Consider the following 19,273-nt stretch of genomic DNA (forward strand, 5'->3'; position numbering starts at 1 on the left):
GAAAATGAACTTATGTTTCATTTCATTTGGGTATTTGTAATTGATGAACCAAGGCATGATTCCATATCAAACAAATCACTTTGAAAGGTCAGAATTATAAAATATCACAAAATTATTCCTAATCATGATTTTCCATGTGTAAACCCTATGGCAAATGTAAGCGTAACGTCAGTTACCGTCATGCCTTCACTGAAATTGGCATGGTGCTAAAAGGGAATATCTAAAGTGCACATTATTTTGCACACCTGTTCCTAAGAACCTAGGTGTATTGCCATATTAAATACATAAAGTTTAGAAGTCAGGGACATGAGATATTTCCATTTAAATCTACACCATAATTTCCCATGTCCTTTTTCCGTAACGTCAGTTACCGACACATTTTCACTTGCTATGTGATAAGAAATGCAGTTTGAGAGAAAAACTTTCCACCTATTTCTTCATTCTCATGAACTCATTCATCAATGCTAATTACAAGCCCCGGGTGCTTTCATTTACAAAACTACAACACAAACAATTTCATGAAAATCCTTAAACGCGTAACGTCAGTTACCGTGGAGTTGCCCATTTATGACAACTACACCTAAAGCAGCTCCAGAGATTCTCTCCATTACCAAGGTAGCTGGGTAGATCTTACCATTTCAGCATTGGAAGTTTTGTAAGCACTAGACTAACTATATAAAAAAATTTGTTCACAGAACAAAGCTTATGTTTCTCATGGATTTGTCATCTTCTACTAAACATTCACAGCCCTGTAAATAGACACCATACAATGGCAATTTACAACAACAGCTTCCATTACAATCCCTCATTTAAGCTTTCAGGTTCTCTCTACCTGCTCTTATGGTATTTTATACGATAATAGGTTCCTACGACACAAATAATCACTCTCATTAAGCCATGGAGCCCTTCATTTAAGACTATCATATGAGATGTTAAATAAAGGAAAGGACGGATGCAAAGTCTTATCCATGTGGCATGAAATGAATGCACCATATCTGAGAGATCAAGCTCTTGGTAATCAGATTGTCAAGGTAGTACAGCCATTCTGAGTAGAAAGACATCTAGAGACACAGCACATCATGGACTTTCTTCCTGATTTACCAGAATTCTGACCACTCACAAGACACCATTACCCAGTTACAATGAGAAAGGCTTTGCAGCAAAGGGCAATAATTAAGAAAAAAAAAATCAGTGTGACAGTACAGCATCTGCCATTCCCACAGCTGAAAATCCTTGAGGAAACTGCTACACACTTCAAATTTTACACTATCAGCTCTGGTTTACACAACCTGACTGGTATAAAAGTGGCATGTGTCAAAAATACAGCCCATACTTTATAGAGGTCTACAGTGAAGTACGACTGTATAAATGATTGTCCTTTCTGTTTGTTAAAACCTCCTCACAGGGTACACTGTCCTCTATGTCCACCCCCTTAAAGGGAAGCAATCCTGAGATTTTCACTGTACTGATAATTAAGAAGAGTAAAGAATATAACCTTTCACCAATTTATACGCGTGGACATCAAAAATTGTCTCCGTACGCGATTTTTAAAAAATAATTCCTGCAAGCGATCGTGTAAGAGCCTGCCAAAAGGTGCAACGTCATTGATGCCCTACTCTCAAGTTGACAGCCGTGCCTCAGAAAACCAATTTAAGTGTTCAAAATGATCATATCTCATTTTTTCATAAAATGTGACAATATGTGGTTTTATTATTTCAAACAAAATATTTCAAGCTTATTTATATATACAATTAATATAAAAATGAATAGTAAACATGTATTTATAAATTACTAGGGATGACGAGCATAACACCGCTGGAAAGAGTTGTGCATCGATAACGTATGACTCTCCGCCAAGACTTGCTCATTTGCAGAGTCACACTTTTTTAACCGAAATGTACAAGCTTATTTGGTGATTTGAAAGTTTGTTTTTGATGTAAGTAGTTCATTGGAGGTACCAACAACAACATATTTTTTTTAATTTCGTGAGGACTGCGTCCCTTTAAGGAAAGAAGGGTCCAATTTTCTTATCTGCACTTTATTTTTTTTTTCTTTCTTACTTTATCGTATTCTTCATACTTTTTTGGGAGGGGAGGGGGAGGGGGAGGGTACATAGAACATTTTGACCATCCATGAATTAAAACCTGAGATGTATCTTCTTGTACCTCCTGAAAATGTTTTGCAAATTATGAGGCCTTTGCTTTCAAACATTAGAAATTGGCATAGTGGTAGTCTAACTCATTGCATTGCATATTACTATTACATGTCTAATGATCACTAAACCAAGTTGCATCTTTCCAAGCATGCATGGTCTGGCACAGTCAAATCAACATGTTAAAAATCTACATTCACTGCTGATGAGCAAGACTGAATTCACGACACAAACTTTCATATTATGAACAACAATGACAAAACAAAAAATAGCAAAAATCACTGCAGACGTCCACTCTAGTTGATAGAAAGTTGGTTAACATTGGTTAGAACTGAAAAGAAGTACGCTTTACTCTGATAGGAGGGTTAGTAAGAGTATTCACTTTAGTTATGCAATGTGTGAAGTCTGTACAAACTTGTTAAGAGTTTCACAGGGGTCTGTTTCTTTGTACGGGCAATCATGGGTTGTTTTTTCTTTGTCTTCGAACGGGCAATCATGGGTTGTTTTTCTTTGTATCATCTGTCTTCTATGAATATGATAAAATGTTTATCACTGTCAATGTACAGTTGTAAATGTTGAGAGGAACAATATGAGTCAAAACATGCATGTTATGATAGGCAATTTGGGTAGAATGTAGCCAAAGTCACACAATACTGCATTCATGTGAAAAATGAAAAAGGTTTTGTACAAGGCAAGTATTTTGCATGCAACACAATAAGCAACAAATTAATGACAGCAGACAGTTACATATTCAAAGACACACAAAGCAAATTTAACCCCAACTAGGCCTGGCTATTTAGGTAGTTGATGGAGCGGGGGGGGGGGGGGGGGGGGGGGGCCTCATCCCAGGCCCCCCTCCAGATCTCGGCCATCGACCGCGCGATCGCGACGAAAATTGGCACACACATTGCCTATGATGTAATCTAAAATACCATGAAGTTATTTTTTTCAAAAAATCATCATGTATGCTAAATTATGCTAATTTATGCATGATGATGCATAAAATCAGACTATTTGGTATAAATCACAAAATAAAGCTCAAAACAGGCACATTTTTTGTGTAAATATTCTTTTTAGTGTCCTTAGCAAATGTAATTTACAAAAATTGTGATATCAGAAAAAATTCTTATGTATTTTATTGTTTTTTTGAATTTCTTATGTATTTCGTTGTTTTTTCGACTTTATGTTTTTCATTGTTTTTTCGATGAAATTTGTCCGCGACATCGCTCCGAACAAGAAAATATGTTATTCACTGATTTTAATCAATAAAACACCAAAATAATCACACTTTTATGAAATTTGCCTGTAAGCACAGTTTGCATTGAAACTGTACACGAATTAACGTTTTTGAGCAATTTTTTGTCTGACATGCATGTACATGTTTACGCGTAACTTCGGAACCGCGCGCCCGGGCGTCGCAAATTTGGTGTCAAAAGATGCGGGAGACTCGAAAGTAAAAAGTCATGAAATGTCGCGGCGATAGCTCTTTGCAATTGCGAGACATCGCACGGAACGGCGAGGGGGGGGGCCTCGGAGGCCCCCCCCCCCCCCCGGCCTAGTTAGGGTTAAGCAACACAGAGAACACACTACAAGTGTTTGTTTTTGTTTGTTGCCTTCTACTGCTAATAGCACAACAAACAGCACAGCAAAACCAAACCGCAGTAAAGGCTCAGAAGGGGGCAGAGCGGGGATATGGCTACCTGTGGGGCGGGAGTTGTGGCTGGCTCGGTGGGTGGTGCAGGGGTGGGGGCAGGCTTTTCCTTCGCCTGCGCTTTGCTTTCTTCCGCTGCTGCCACTTCTTCATCAGCCTGAGTATTGCATGCATGTACATATTTATACACATGATGGAGTGGTAAAGCAGTACATAGAAGGCAGCACATGGGGCACACAGGAGAAAGTATACCATTTTACCCTTCTGATCATGAAGGGCACAAGTGACAATAGCTGCTAGTCTGGAGTATTTCTTTCATCCAGCTCAAACTTATGGCACAATAATTCAGCCTGAACGGAATAAGCACTTGCTGGGTTGTTCAAAGATGAACTTTCCAACAGTAACAACAATATAATCAACCAAATAGTAGCTTGAATTGATGATTTTGTTGTGAATTTCATGCTAAACTGTGATGTCATTTGCTCCTGTTTACACAGAAAGAGCAATATTCATTCGAACATATTCAACTTCAACATGGCAGGCATGAATAAGATGTATCTCAAAGCGAGAAAAATATCGGTAAAGCTTGGCTTTCATCCACTAAAAATCTATTTGGATGCTTGATTTTGATTTTTTTTCAGTTTTGATGAACCATGACCTTTCATATGGAAAAAAATATATACATGTTGTGAATGAGCAAATTACATTATAGTGACAGAATGTAGAGTTCCAAAAAGAGTAAACAAATTGCATGGATATCTTTTGTTTTTTCACAGTGAGTAATGTCCACATTATACTCAAAAGAAATTTTGTAAATTTCAATAACTCTTCAGATCTGTAAAACAGGGGCAGAGAACAGTGGTGGATCGGGGGAGGGGAGGGGGTGGCGGTTAGGGGAGTTAAACCCACCCCTTGGGCTCCCCTTTTTGTGTTTTTATTTGTTTTGTTTTGGGGTGTAGGGGTTTAGACCCCCTGTTTTTTTTTTTATTAATTTATTATTATCATTCTTTTTCTTGCCATGACCCATCGTCATTGGGTCAACCCCCCCACCCCCCCCCCCCCCCCCCCATCTTTAGCAAAAAGCTAGCTAGCCCCTGGGGAAGAAGGTTGCAGCTTTATCAGCCTTAGGTTACACACTGTTTGAAATCACCACATACATTTACCTGCATAACCACAATAAAATGCTTTTGTCTGCATACTTTGTGTGATAAAAATGGTCATTGACAGATGATTTCATTGAATTCTGATTTGTTTGCAGAGGGTCAACAACACACACTGCTTCTCATACCAAGCACCATACCAAGAGATGTATGTTTGCATACTTCACATTTCATATTCAAATGGAAATCTAGCCTAGCGCAAACGTAGAAACAAAGTAAAACAGAAGGCATGGCTCTCTGTAGTTGACAGCTACAGAGGGGTCCAATTCATAGCAAATATATCAAGCTGGCTTCAATCATGCTTAGAAAACAAGGGGAAAAAAATTGAAACACTGCTAAATAAATGTGAATAATCAAGCAAACAAACAAACAAACAAGGAGCAGTATTTTACTAAGAGCAATGGGTACAAACATGCGTAAACAAACATGATGCTGTGTATGCTTTTATGTTACAGGCAAACTGGGATAATAAGGGCATTTCTACTTTGCAGTAGGCTTGAATATTACCAAGCTGGAAATGCTTATAGATATTCAAAGGCAGCCAAGCTTTCACACAAGTCTTTTCAATATCACAGTCCACATTATCTACATGTAGATGATATTTGGCATAACACTAAAATTCATATTTTGGATAACACCTTCATCAAAATTATATTTGTAAGATGTATAAGGAATCAAATTATGCAAGTTTAATCAGTGTGATTTCATCTTCTGATTCAATGGAAGAGACTTTACTTTGACATGACAATGCACAAGCTAACACATCATTATCTGGAAGCAAATATACGTGTATGTACAGTATATAAAGTTTTTAATAGTGTATATATTGCTGTCTGTTTAGTTGTTAGTTTCCAAACTTTTCTTTTCATTACATAAAGCATCAACATCACATGAACCAGCACATGGTCAAACATCACAAGACACTACACATGACACAAATCATACAACATGTATCCTGCGGCAATAAATCAAGTGACAATTGCCACACAGTGTGATGTGAGAGACATCACACAGGACTGCACTTTTCAGACTCACCTCCTGTACTTGGGGTAAGATGCCCGGCTCCCTCAGCCTCTCCCTGGAGTTACGTCTCACTGGCGCTAAGCCTGATGGCGTTGAAGAGGCTGAAGAAAGTATGAGGGCAGAATAGAGCACAGATGTACAACAGCCATTCTTAGATTCTAATAGGAATACATATTATCAGTTAGATGATACCACTGTTCTCATAAGATGATTACAACAAATAAACAAGAACAGCAGTCCTTTTTCTCTCCTATGATGAATCTGCACAGCAGCTACAAAGACTCATGAAGAGCACCAATGTCTTATGATCACACAATCCACACAATGCACATCTATCTTTTATATATTTGTACTTTTATCATTGCATTATTCTTTGATGGGTATATCTGGGGGGCATTTCATGAAGCATTTCGTCCGACAAAGTTGTCAGACAAATTTGCTCTCAGCCAATCAGATGCAAGGATTTCAGTAGCTTGTAACAGTTTGTCCAAAAAATATCCGACCAAACTGCTTCATGAAATGCCCCCCAGATCACATGCTTCTTAAAAGAAAAAAAGAACAACTGTCCTACACTTGCAATTATTACTTTTTTCACACTATTTCAAGCTGCACTTACCCAGGGGCTTGAGGGGTGGTTTGTCCCTGGTGGGGGTCAAGTGCATGTCCTTGGAACCTGAGCTGGGAGCGACAGCTTGTACCTTGGGTGGGGCTGTGGGCGGGGCTGTGGGCGGGGCTGTGGGTGGTGGCTGGGGCTGCCTACCTGTTGGACCAGAGGGGGGTCTACCCGATGGGGGTCTGGTCGTGGGAGGCTTGGGCGGCGCGGTCACTTGAATGGACGGCTAGAATGAGAAGGGAAGATGCTCTTACATGAAGTGTATGAAATTCCTACACAACAATCTGTGTGCTTGAAGACCAGAAATGTCAAAGGTTTAGGGCTCTGTTTAATCAGTGAATTTCAGCCATGGATAGCAGTTGCAATGTGTGAAAAAATTGAGAGATTGCTCTGCATTCTTGGCATACAACAAAGAATATTCCAGCCAACATCTTGAAACAAATTTTGTATAAAATGAAAAAAAAAAATGAAGAAGAAGAAATTAAATGCCATTAAATAGCAGGAGGGTATGTGCATTAAGTTTACATGTCCAAAGTATAACCGAAATATCCTAAGCATGCATGCAGTACTGTTCAATTCACCAAAAGTTCTACCATTGTCCCAGGAAATCAAACTACGAAGTTCCACGACTATATCATATTGTCATGTCGCTGACACTTGAGAGAGAAAAAGAAATCAAATGATATGCCTCAACTGAGACTTTGTGAAAAAAATGTATATATATATATATATATATATATTCAAACATACATACATGCATACATAAATTAGCTGATAGCACGTTCTGATCGAGTTGCCAGTTTTTGTTACCTTCTGTGGTGTGTGGGTAGTCATCTTAGGAGCCATGTACGGATACTGCCATTTGATTGCTACATCAATGGTACCCCTTGTAGCTTCACCCTGGTGGGATACAAACAAAAGAGATGGAAAGAGAGATGGAATGACAAATAAACACAGAGCAGGGTCCAGTTTGATAAAGCTGTTTGTACAGTTACGCACAACTTTACGAATGATTGGAATATGAAGTGCCAATATGTGTGCCCATTTCCCCCCCCCCCCCCCTTACATGTATGTTTTAACAAAGTATGATGGTACACCAATATTTCATCTACATTGGGGCAAAATCTATTTTCAACTAAAAACGTGTATTAGAATGTAAGAATAATCATTATCACCTGCAATTTTCAACTTTAGCAATTGAAATTAACAATGATTAGGAAAGTCACTTGTCATGCCATATTAAGTCGTTCATAAAGTCGTGCATAACTTCACGAACAGCTTTATGAAACAGGGCCCTGGTGTGGTGTTGTTGAAATACTGCAGAAACACTAGGGCTATGGATAAGGGACTTACTGCCACAATAGCTGTAATTCACTTGCTCCATAAAGTAAGACATGTTTCTGTTTTCTCCAACATTTTGTGCAAGTGTGAAAAGAGTCTGCTTTCATCTTTTCAATAATAATGCCTAAGACTATTATTTACAATTTTTTGTAATATATTTTGATTTTGGCAAAGTTTTCTGGCACAGTGTTAGCTTTGTTTGTTTGTGCCTTTTCATCAGCAAAACAAGAGACCCGCGGGTCTAGCGCTCACCTGAGTATCGCAAGTTCACCTTTCACGCAGTCACTAATCTAAATTATTCACAGCTCTACCAAAATTTGACCAGGCATTCTCAAGTAGAAGATGAAACTGTACAATAAGGGCCCAAATTTTTTAAGATTCCTTAATTTGGGGGGGGGGGGGGGATTGGGGCCCCCTGGGGCCCTCTGGGTGGGGCATGGTGCCCATTTTTATATATTGAGATCCTGACCCCCTAGGGATGCTACCTGCCAAGTTTGATGAAAATACATCATGAGGTTTTCAGGAAGAAGATGAAAATGTACAATTCAGGTCCCCATTTGGACCTTCCCAACCAACCCCCCCCCCCCCCCCCTGTCCCCAAGAGGGGCACCCCTTGATCTCCTATGAACAAACTTGAAAATACAGTCATTAATGTACTCACTCATAGTATTATCTTACCTCTATAACTTCTGATTCTAGAGAAGATTTTTAAAGATTCCTTCATTTTGGGGGTTTGGGGCCCCCCTGGGGGCCCCCTGGGTGGGGAATGGTGCCCATTTTAAGAAATTGAAATCCTAACTCCCTAGGGATGCTACCTGCCAAGTTTGGTGAAAATGGGTCATGGGGTTCTCAAGAAGAAGATAAAAATGTACAATTTAGGCCCCATTAGGACCCCTCCTCACCCCCCTCCCTGGGTCCCAAGGGGGGCACCCCTGATTCTGCCATGAACAAACTTGAAACTACAGTCATCAATGTACAAACTCATAGTATTAACTTAGCTCTATCACTTCTGGTTCTGGAGAAGAAGATTTTTACAGATTCCTTAAGTTTGGGGCGTTTGGGCCCCCTGCGGGCCCACTGGGTGGGGCATGGTGCCCATTTTAACAAATTGAGTTCCTAACCCCCTAGGGATGCTACCTGCCAAGTTTGGTGAAAATGGGTAATGGGGTTCTCAAGAAGAAGATGAAAATGTACAATTTAGGCCCCATTAGAACCCCTCCCCACCCCCCTCCCCTGGGTCCCAAGGGGGGCACCCCTAATTTTGCCATGAACAAACTTGAAACTACAGTCATCAATGTACTAACTCATAGTATTAACTTAGCTCTATCACTTCTGGTTCTAGAGAAGAAGATTTTTACAGATTCCTTAATTTTGGGGGGTTTGGGCCCCCCTGGGGGCCCCCTGGGTGGGGCATGGTGCCCATTTTAACAAATTGAGTTCCTAACCCCCTAGGGATGCTACCTGCCAAGTTTGATGAAAATCGGTCTTGGGGTTTTCAAGAAGAAGATGAAAATGTAAAAAGTTTACGCACGACGCACGACGGACGACGGACGACGGACGACGGACGACGCACGACGCACGACGCACGACGCACGACGCACGACGCACGACGCACGACGGACGCCGGACGAAGGGCGATCGCAATAGCTCACTTGAGCCTTTGGCTCAGGTGAGCTAAAAAAGGAAACACCACATTTCACGTGCTATGGTCCAGATGTCTGACATTTCACTCTATGTGAAGTATTTCTCTCCTTTTTGCACTTAATATCACTTATTACCATTCCAAGGGAGGGAGGGGAATGGTTCTGCTCCATTAAATAAACTCAATCCATCAGGAAAACATTTTGTACAGTTTTCTGGATTTTAAAGGGACCGTACAGTACTGGTTGAGGTGGGGATTCATGTTTTGAACATTCCTAAGTGAGATAATGAGAAACCTCTTATGAAATATGAAAGAGCATGTAATTTTAAGAAGGATTCAACATTTATTTGATGAAAATTGGTTTTCAAATGGCTGAGATATCCAAAAAAGTGATAATAATAAAAGGCGACATCCCATGCCTTTTATTATGATCTCTTTGTTTCACCTCGTTTTTGGATATCTCAGCCATTTCAAAACCAATTTTCATCAAATAAACTTTTGATACCCCTTAGAATTGCATGCTCTTTGACATCTCATAGAGTGGTTTTGGAATATCTCGCAAAATGTTAAAAGCTAAATCCTCACCTCAACCAGAACTGTACACACCCTTTAAGGTACTCACTGTGCTGCAGTGTTAAAGTGAATATCAGCGCAACCTGGGCGTCTCACCTGTTTGAGCTCAAAAGTACCCTTGATGGCCTTATTGTTGGCAAGACTGATGAGGGGCACCTTGGCCACGCCTAGCAACGATGACTCCTCCGGATCCGTATCATCAAAGATGTAGAAGTCAAGGCTCTGAAAGACAAGTATGAGTTGAACTTTGAACTCTGTGACTTACTCTAAGGCATTTTCATTCAGGTTTAAAATTGTTCACAAAGAACTTTAAGTTTGTAAAATATTTTGAAATGATTCATCTTTTTTTTTCCTTCAATCATTATCATGGACTAATGTTACCTTTTGTTGTTGTTTCTTTTCCTTTTATGTTTCTTCTGTCACTATCAGGACTACTGTAACAACAACACAACCATCGCTGTTGTTTCTTTTTATCTTCTTTTTTTAACAAGAGACCAAAAGCCAGAAGTTTCTTTTACGATAAATTTATCACATTACATCACATGCATCAGCCATAGAGCTAATAGCAACCCCCAAAACTGTATCCTTCCCCTTCGTGGGTTATCACCTCTGTTCTCAGATAGCGGTCGAGATCTGGGGTGACAGGCACAGGGTAGGTCTGGCTGTCGTTGAACTCCGGCGTGTTGCTGCTGTGGACTATCGTCGTGTCGTGGTCGTTGAAGTCGAAAAAGCGATACACAGCATATGGGTTTGGTTGCACACCTTATGGGAGAAAACACATAAACATACAGAAAGTTGACATGAAGCCTGTCAGTGTGTTCGGGGTGAAAAAAAGAAAAAGGAAAAGGAATGGGTTGAGAGTACTGGCAGGCACATAAAGAATAAACATTTAGCAAAGACCTTGGGTTAAGAAAAGCAGCTTCAATTCACGGAATAGTTTAAAGTAATGTACAGTCAACTCACCATTTCCACTAAAGCTTTATGTGAAAGATCCTATCAGTGCACATAAAAAATTGTTACATTTGACTGCATCCTGATTCCTCACTAAAGCAAGCTCTGTAAGGTTTTTATTCTAAGGTGAACATAGAGCTTCCATTTTGCAAATACAGTGTGATTATCTGATCACTGGTCACTCTTTCATTTCCTCTCATGAGATGAGCACATTCATTCTGTAAACCTCAACATGGGTTCAAGTTCTCCCTATCACATATAAATGTAAACATTTAGTCACTAGCGGTTGGGTCCGTAAGCTGGCCATATGTTAGGTGTAAATGAATGAGGTGATCTTCCACACCTGTGTGCAATGAGCGGAGGTAAACAGGGTTAGCTTTCAAGGTTCAATTGTGCACTTCCAGTAATGTGGAGTTATTGCGCAGCAGGCACAGGCAGAGTGTACATGTACACTTTATAATAATCACATCTAATTTTCCCCTTACTATCATGATCTTAACATGGCCACTTCACAATAAAAATGCATTTACAGAGCAAACAGTTGATATCTCTTTTTCCCAACATGTAATAGTTGCTAAGAAAATCTACATAACTATTGTAGTTTCGAGACAGAGATAGTGCTCTGCATTGAACGCAAGAGGCAATTCGCGAAAATTTCTTGCCACGAAAAAGGCAGTCGTCTCCAATTCGCGAAAATATCATGCCGCGAATATATCATGTTTTACAGTATGTGATTAGCGAGAATTCTCCCCAGACAATTGGTCACTGTCCCTCCTACCTTCTCGCCTGGCTTTGATGTCGTTGCAGCGCACCACCCGGACGGTCAGCTGGTTCACGTTCTCATCTCTCTCGCCAACTGCTGCATCCTCCTGGGTCTTGGCAAGATCGGCGAGAGCCTGCTGCGTCTTCCTCTGATTGGATGACATGTAGCCCAGCGCTTTCACCCGTTCCTACGGCAACACGACACAAGGTTTAAGTGAGAACAGTTAGAAAACAGCTGGAATATTGGCGTTGTCATTTTCTGCTGTCTTAAAGCAGTGATGCAACAGAACTCTTCAGATACTACATGCTCACAACTAAGGTTGGTTTGAATTAATCATACTAATTGGCTCAGCAGTCATTTTTTTTTTTGTAACTTTGGTGGCCATTATTACTAGAGCTGATATTCAGGACACTCAAATCTATTTTGCTAGGCCTGCAGGAATGGGTGTAAAAAAAAAAGGACTTCTAAGGAAGTGAGGTTTAAACTAATTTGTTTCATCAAATACATCATTCCACAAGATAATGTTCAGCAGACATTTTATTGATTTACAACTGTGGAGCACGAGCACCTTGAGATTTGAAAAGTCATTTGCACATTGATTGACAAGAGAGAAAAATATACAAGCTTTGCCTGAGCATAACAGTGTCAGCAACTACTCTTTTGCTTTTTAAATATGTACCATATACATTCATGTTAGTATTATTGACTCTTACTAATGGGGTAATGGAAAGTTCTTGTGATATTTCACAAAATTGTCACAACTAATGTGTTGGTAATCGTGACAGAACAGATTCATATTGCATAAAATATCACTGTTATGCTGCAGTTCCTCTGTCTTCAAGTTCCCATGGAGCCTCTGTCATAAGCAGTACGATGCTGTAAGAAATGTCACTGTGTATACCACTTTTATGAACTAGAGAAGCACTCTGAGAGTGCAGACCTCCGCCAAGCATGCAATTAATCATTTTCACCACTGATCTTGTTCTGCCATTGAGATATCAGTGATTTCCATCCATGAGTACGTATAGCATTGTGTGCTGAAAGTCGCCCAATTTCCCAATATACAAGCCTTTGTTACGTCATAAACCTTCAGCTGCACGGCGTGCCTTGCCCTAGCAGAAACTAAAGCACGCACTTTATTGCGTGCATGCAAACCTCAAATACGCGCAGCCTGCACTCCCAAGTTCATTGACCCTACCTGTCAAAATATCAAAATCCTTCGTAAATTCCCCAAAAATTCTCGGATCACCACCAAAAGTTAATCGTTTGTTACTTGTGTCATTCTCAACCTTTCCTGCACGTTGCATCCAAATCCATTAACTACTTTTTGAGTTATTTTGCACACGGACAAACTAACTAACGAACTAACTAACGAACAAACCAACGGTGACGAAAACATAACCTCCTCCCTTGGCGGAGGTAAAAATAGGAACCATAAAATATCATCACTAGAATCTTACTACTCCTGAGAGAAGACTATTACAGCAAACACTGAGTATATACCATGACAAACGTACAATCATCTACTGTCATTTTGTCAATGAAAAGCTATTAGCTTTTTCTTTATAGACAGTGTTTAAAAAATGTTGTTCCTTACCCTGAAAAGACGAAGCGCTTGATCCATAGGAACCCGCAATCTGACCCAGAATTCCACGGAACCATAGATGACATCTGTTCGCCCTGACTCAATACCTGCGATGTGAACAGGAAAATATTTTGTTCTGTAGTGTAGATCCATTGGACTGAACAACAACAACAACAACAGAAACGACAACAAAGGATTATGATACTCTTAACTAAAGCTGACACTACGAACTTTGCATTACATGAATGGACAACAGAAAACATAACTGAGTATGATAGCATGGGAGTGTCGGGAAAGAATAAAAAAGAATGGAGGTCAATAATGAAAAACGGAGTGTCACAGTTAACCTCTCCTCCTTTCTATCCCAAGTCATATCCTGTTCAGGCGAACTCGAGATGTATGTAAACAATTCTTGACTCCTTCACATTTAATAAATTTATGTTCAATGATTTCACAGTAGTATGTTGCTCATTTTTTGAAAGGACAAAAGTTCCTGGCACATAAAAAGGGATAGATTACAATACAGGAGCAATAAAATAAACAATATTATCATCTATATAGGATGTTTTAGCGGCACATTAAAAACACGTATTGTAGTCCGCTCAAATTTTACCGTTCAATATCAGAGCATATTGAACGAAACGCATAGACCAACATATTAATTCCCCATAGGCTACCATTGTTACTTGCCGTTCAAGATCACACCACATTCAATTCTGTCTCGTCTATTGCGCGAGCGCTTGCTGAATGCGCAAACACTTGCTACTAGTGCGCGTTATTTTGTTACAATTCACAAGCGTGCAAACATCTTGCTAGTTGTTTGTTTCATACGCAGTTTTAGGGGCTTCCCCTTTTCAGCGCTGGGATGTGACTGCCGAGTCAACTTCAGAGACGAGTAGAAGCCGGGTAATTTTGTGCAGTTTATGCTTGCTCGACTTGATTGTATTGATGATAATAATTATATTGGATGGCCTTGATTCATGGAATACCAGGGAATATTGCACTCGTTAGGGTCAATATTGCACTCATCTTCGATTCGTGCAATATTGGCCTTAACTCATGCAATATTCCCTGGTATCCCATTCATAGCCATCCAATATAATATAATTGTGGAATTAGTTCAAGTGTAGCTGAACAGGGGAGGGGATGGAAATTCACATGGATAGCATTGAAATATCAAGTAAGTGAGCACATCTTCATTGACATAGGGTAACCTCTATGGAGTTATTGTTTTCTCCAGAGAGGAATACAATCTTCACTATCCAAGTATTTCCACACAGCAATTTTCATGTCCGGATAAAGAGGGGCATGGTGGGTAAAACATCTTGTCTTAGGATGTACCCCTGTGCAGAATCTTCCTCTGTTTCCTTCTTTTTCTAATAGGACCACAGACTTTATTGACTTACCAACCAGCTGGGCAGTGCCATGGACTCTACCCTGAGGCTTGTCCAGGAGGTCCCTGAAGCGGAGCTGGCAGGCGGCCACCGTGCGGTACTCGGTGCCAATAGCCTGGTGCACCTCCATCGTGGTGCCTCCCTTCATCAGGTGGTGCAGGAAAAAGTCATCCACAGTGACGCGGTACTGGGACGTGAATTTGAACAACGGTCTGCAGATGGGACAGTTCACAGAGAAACCCAAAGTGTAAGTTATGCGATAGGGAGAACTTGAGTTAAAATCAAGCCATATAATTTTTTGGATAATTCCTATTACAAGATGACTGTTACAACAATGTTCATAAACACAAGCAATTAAAAAATTTGTGGTTTACAACTCTTGTACGCAGAAATGCAAACTTTGAACCCTTTCCCTATAAGATAGTCATTTCAAGTGACAGAAATTAATGATTACAGTTGAAGAAAGAAAGAAGGACATTGTCGTAAGTGTTACTTTCAACACTTTCACGAAACAAAATGAGGTGGTACACCTCTTCCCAGTCCCACATTTACCAATCTATGTTAGTTGCATGACTCACTTATCACCCTTGACAACAGGTGTAGACTGCAGTTCAAACTCAAAGAACTCATATGTGGCAAAGGTTGTTGGCTCGTCATCCCCTAATTCCCTCAGTCCCTCCTTTGAGAAGACAATCTGAAAGATACAGAAAAGGAAACACAAATCATCACAAACAAATCAAGGCCAGGAATGTCTTCATTAAGTGTTAAGTCCAGAAATCAATAAACAAATTCATGCAAAATTCTGTCTGTCATAATATCATGTATACCCATTACAAGGGACAGAAATAGATACAAAATAACAAATATCTTACATGCATACAATACATTGCACTGCTAAATCATACATCAAGCAGAAGCTTAATCATAAACTCACTTCAGTTGAATTGCTGAGTTTGGGATTCTAAGTCTGAAAATATGATGAAATCAAACACTCTATATATTATCAAATCTCTGCATGCACCACTCTTTCATCTGGTAATCTTACAATCATGCTGCTGCAATCTCAATCTCCTGATCCTAGAAAACTTTACTGCATCTTGGCAGTGGTCTTAAAACTATATAGAATTAAGTGGCAACCGAAGGCATTGGAATAATGTCTTTAGGGTTGAAAGCTTTCTGGCTTTCACCTGACAATGCAATTATATCACTAACGAAGAGGAAGTGATAATAACACATTGAATAATATGGCTGTACTCATAAAGGGTGGCCGCTATACAGTGTAAGCACCGTTCTTCCAGAGGGCTCTGTCATAATCAAGAATTGATAAGAGACTTGGTTTAAAACACAGAGTAGAATCACTTGCACTTGTAAAATGAGAAAGAGAAAGTATCATTGTAAGAGACTGCTCACCCGCTCGATGTGTATCTCCATGAGATTCTGGCCTCGCTCCAACTTGATGCTCTCATCAACTTCCTCAACGTCATCCTCCTCCTAAAAACATACAGACATACAAAGAGACATTGTCACTATGCTGGACTCTTGGCAAGGCAGGACAAAGGCCTGCTCTGACCGAGCAGCAATTTTTCAAATTACATAATGAATGCCATAAAATAATAGACATCAGTTTACTGAGTTGAGAAGTACAGCTTCCTCACGGAAACATTCTTGCTACAGCAGCAAGTGGTTCTATTTTTTCTTTTCATAATTTCTTACATTGTTTACCACAAATCTCACTGAGATGTCCTTGGACAGAAAGTTTGTGGATTTGCAACATGGACATGATATTCAAAGCAAGTTCAAACACAGCAAAACATTTGTTGAATTGTGGGTGGGGAAAAAATCACTCATGGGAACATGACAGTATCACCGATCGTGTTCTTTCACATGAATTATTAGAATCTCTATAAATATTTGACCATTGAATATTAGATCTGAGAAAGTCCATAATCACAGTGAATTTACCGATCTGCTCAGCATCACCATTCAGCCCTGTGAATTTTATGCAATGCTACACTTTTCTCATGGATACTCTTCCCAGTGGAAACATATATGAACACGTCTGGAATGACATCTGGATTGACTGTGTGCAGATTGTTTAATGCATCACTGCGTACCAACAGACAAAATATTTCTTTCTTTTCTCCCACAATATCTAGCATTAATTTACTCAAAAAGTACTGTAAAAAGAGGAATGGTCGCAAGCAGTATAATTTCATGAATTTTGTGAGAGCCAAGATTCACGAAATCAAAATGCACATGAAAGTTCTTAATTACATTATACACATTAAATGTTAGAGGCAACTCACAAAAATTTCATGCCGCGAAAAAGGCCATCGGCTCCAATTCGCAAAAATTTCATGCCGCAAAAATTTCGTTTACAGTACCCTGTGACAGTAAGGGAAATATCAGTAACTGAGGAGACAAGTTATGCTACAAGCTCTGTGAAATGACAACGGGACGTAAAACTTACTGGTGCGACGTCGGCCACTTTGAACTGCTTCGTGCCATAAGCAATATCCTTCATCTGTCTCTCCAGTTTCTGGGGTGAGAGAGGGAGTAAGACATATCATTTCAAACATGGAGCACACACTTGCTTGTGGCTTTCACATGTCAAACAGAAAAAGATTACTGCAAATAAGATGTTAAGTGGAATCCCATACTACTGTGCTGTCAACCATCCTGTGACTGGTTTATATCTTTGCTAGTGCAGTAAGCATGCTGGTTGGTATCATACCATGAGCTACTGCTGTAGCCAAGTGTGCACATGATGTCATGATTGAGTGTCCATGTACCTTAAGCAAATGTTGTGCATCACATACTACGAAAATATTACCAGAAGTCTCTGAGAATCCTTTCACAACCACTGTCTCATATTCTCTCGTTCTTGTAGTTGATGGTTTTGCTATTGGCTACAGTGCAATTAAGGCAAGCAAGGGTCTGTCCATGTCAATTACCCTTACCTACATGTACTTTCACCTGTCCGTTGCTGGCATTCAGCCAGTGAATAGAGTTCTGAAACCTATGGCGTGCACGTGGTCAACATCATTGTAAGCATGCTATATCTTAACACTCTTTCCATGGCATGTTGCAGGAGAGTGCGGACTAACATTGTATACCACAGAAAGTGATAACCTCATGTCAATTTTGATTTTTGCTTGTTTGTTGTTGTTCTTGTCATAGTCTATACAAAGCTACCATGCTGCATACTGCCCTCTCGGGGCAACGTGTAGCCTTGGCCCACTAACCTTGATCCTCGCCGCCCGTATGTCCAGGAGCTGGGCGTACTCGTCGAGCTTCGTCTCGTACTCCTGCTTGTACTCCTCCAGCCTAGTGCTGGCGCTCTCCACTTCCTGCTTGTAGTCCCGGTTGATCTTGTTCTGGAGGAGCAACATGTTGCGCGTCTTCTCCAGTTCGTTCACGGTCTCTGCGTGCTCCGCCTGCAAGGAGCTGATCTGCATCTTCAGGTCTGGGGGAAAAAAAAATAACAATAAAGATGATGACGACGATATCTGTAATGATGATGGTGATGATAATAATGATGACGATGATGACGTCAGTGATAATGACCATACTGACTTATGGTGACATTGGCTACAATTTGCAAGGGTTGGAGTAACAATCACCATAAAACAATAACTTTTTGGTTCTGATAACATTAATGATAATAATACTCTAAAACATTCCTTGACAGAAAGCTATTAGCTGTTCTCTACAATATTCTGCAGTCCTTGTAGACTTAAAACAACATCCACAAGGTTTCCTGAACTTCGGGTTGACAACAAGTTGGATGAAATGTGCTTATATATAAGTCTAACATGTATCACTACATAAAGAGAACTGCAATATCAATCATATGTAAACAAAGCATTTCTACAAATTCATGATGTCACACATGAGACAACTATATGAAGAAAATATACAGAAAATTCAACATATCTACTAATTTAAAACATAATGAACAAGCAATTGGCTCACCTTCTTCAGAAGGCAAGTGTCCTTTCATTATCATGTTAGAAACCTGAAAATATGTTGAATTATCCCTATTATTTCATTTGTATATTTGCCCTACTGTGACATCACAAACTACTGTAGCCTTCAAATCCAGCCAAGACAGTACATGGATTTAACCAAAATGTTGAATATTAAAAATTCCACATTTACCAGACTGTCCAATTTCCCTCACACTTCACTGATGATATTTCTGCTTTAACTGAATCCACACTATATTTGGGGTTCACTCCCCCACAAAAGCAGAGATGATTAATATTATTATCAACTCACCATTATTGGCTGTGTCATCAACTTTCTCCAAGAATACTAAGTCCTGATCATTCCTTTCTTTCCTTTTCTGTAATGAAAAAAAGAGTGATACAACTACATATAGCTACAATATAAATATTGCAAATGAATTCTTTCATTGTCTTC

General features: G+C 39.8%; 1 protein-coding gene across 1 annotated transcript in view; it reads right to left on the minus strand.

Annotated features, from left to right (window-relative positions):
* LOC139728378 (protein fantom-like) overlaps positions 1-19,273 on the minus strand; it is a 54,541-nt gene that overhangs the window by 14,606 nt on the left and 20,662 nt on the right. The window contains exons 16-28 of the mRNA XM_071639321.1: positions 19,130-19,196; positions 18,094-18,314; positions 17,319-17,387; positions 16,259-16,339; positions 15,427-15,542; positions 14,861-15,060; positions 13,467-13,561; positions 11,885-12,056; positions 10,763-10,917; positions 10,252-10,377; positions 7,410-7,499; positions 6,603-6,825; positions 5,999-6,087 (exon numbers count right to left, since the gene is read on the minus strand). Coding sequence (XP_071495422.1) covers positions 5,999-6,087; positions 6,603-6,825; positions 7,410-7,499; positions 10,252-10,377; positions 10,763-10,917; positions 11,885-12,056; positions 13,467-13,561; positions 14,861-15,060; positions 15,427-15,542; positions 16,259-16,339; positions 17,319-17,387; positions 18,094-18,314; positions 19,130-19,196 — 1,704 coding nt within the window. The remainder of the gene's footprint in view (positions 1-5,998; positions 6,088-6,602; positions 6,826-7,409; positions 7,500-10,251; positions 10,378-10,762; positions 10,918-11,884; positions 12,057-13,466; positions 13,562-14,860; positions 15,061-15,426; positions 15,543-16,258; positions 16,340-17,318; positions 17,388-18,093; positions 18,315-19,129; positions 19,197-19,273) is intronic.

Source organism: Diadema antillarum, unplaced genomic scaffold (genome assembly GCF_040938485.1).
Source record: "Diadema antillarum isolate AM-2024a unplaced genomic scaffold, OU_Dant_1.0 seq00000177_RagTag, whole genome shotgun sequence".
NCBI classification, from domain to species: domain Eukaryota; kingdom Metazoa; phylum Echinodermata; class Echinoidea; order Diadematoida; family Diadematidae; genus Diadema; species Diadema antillarum.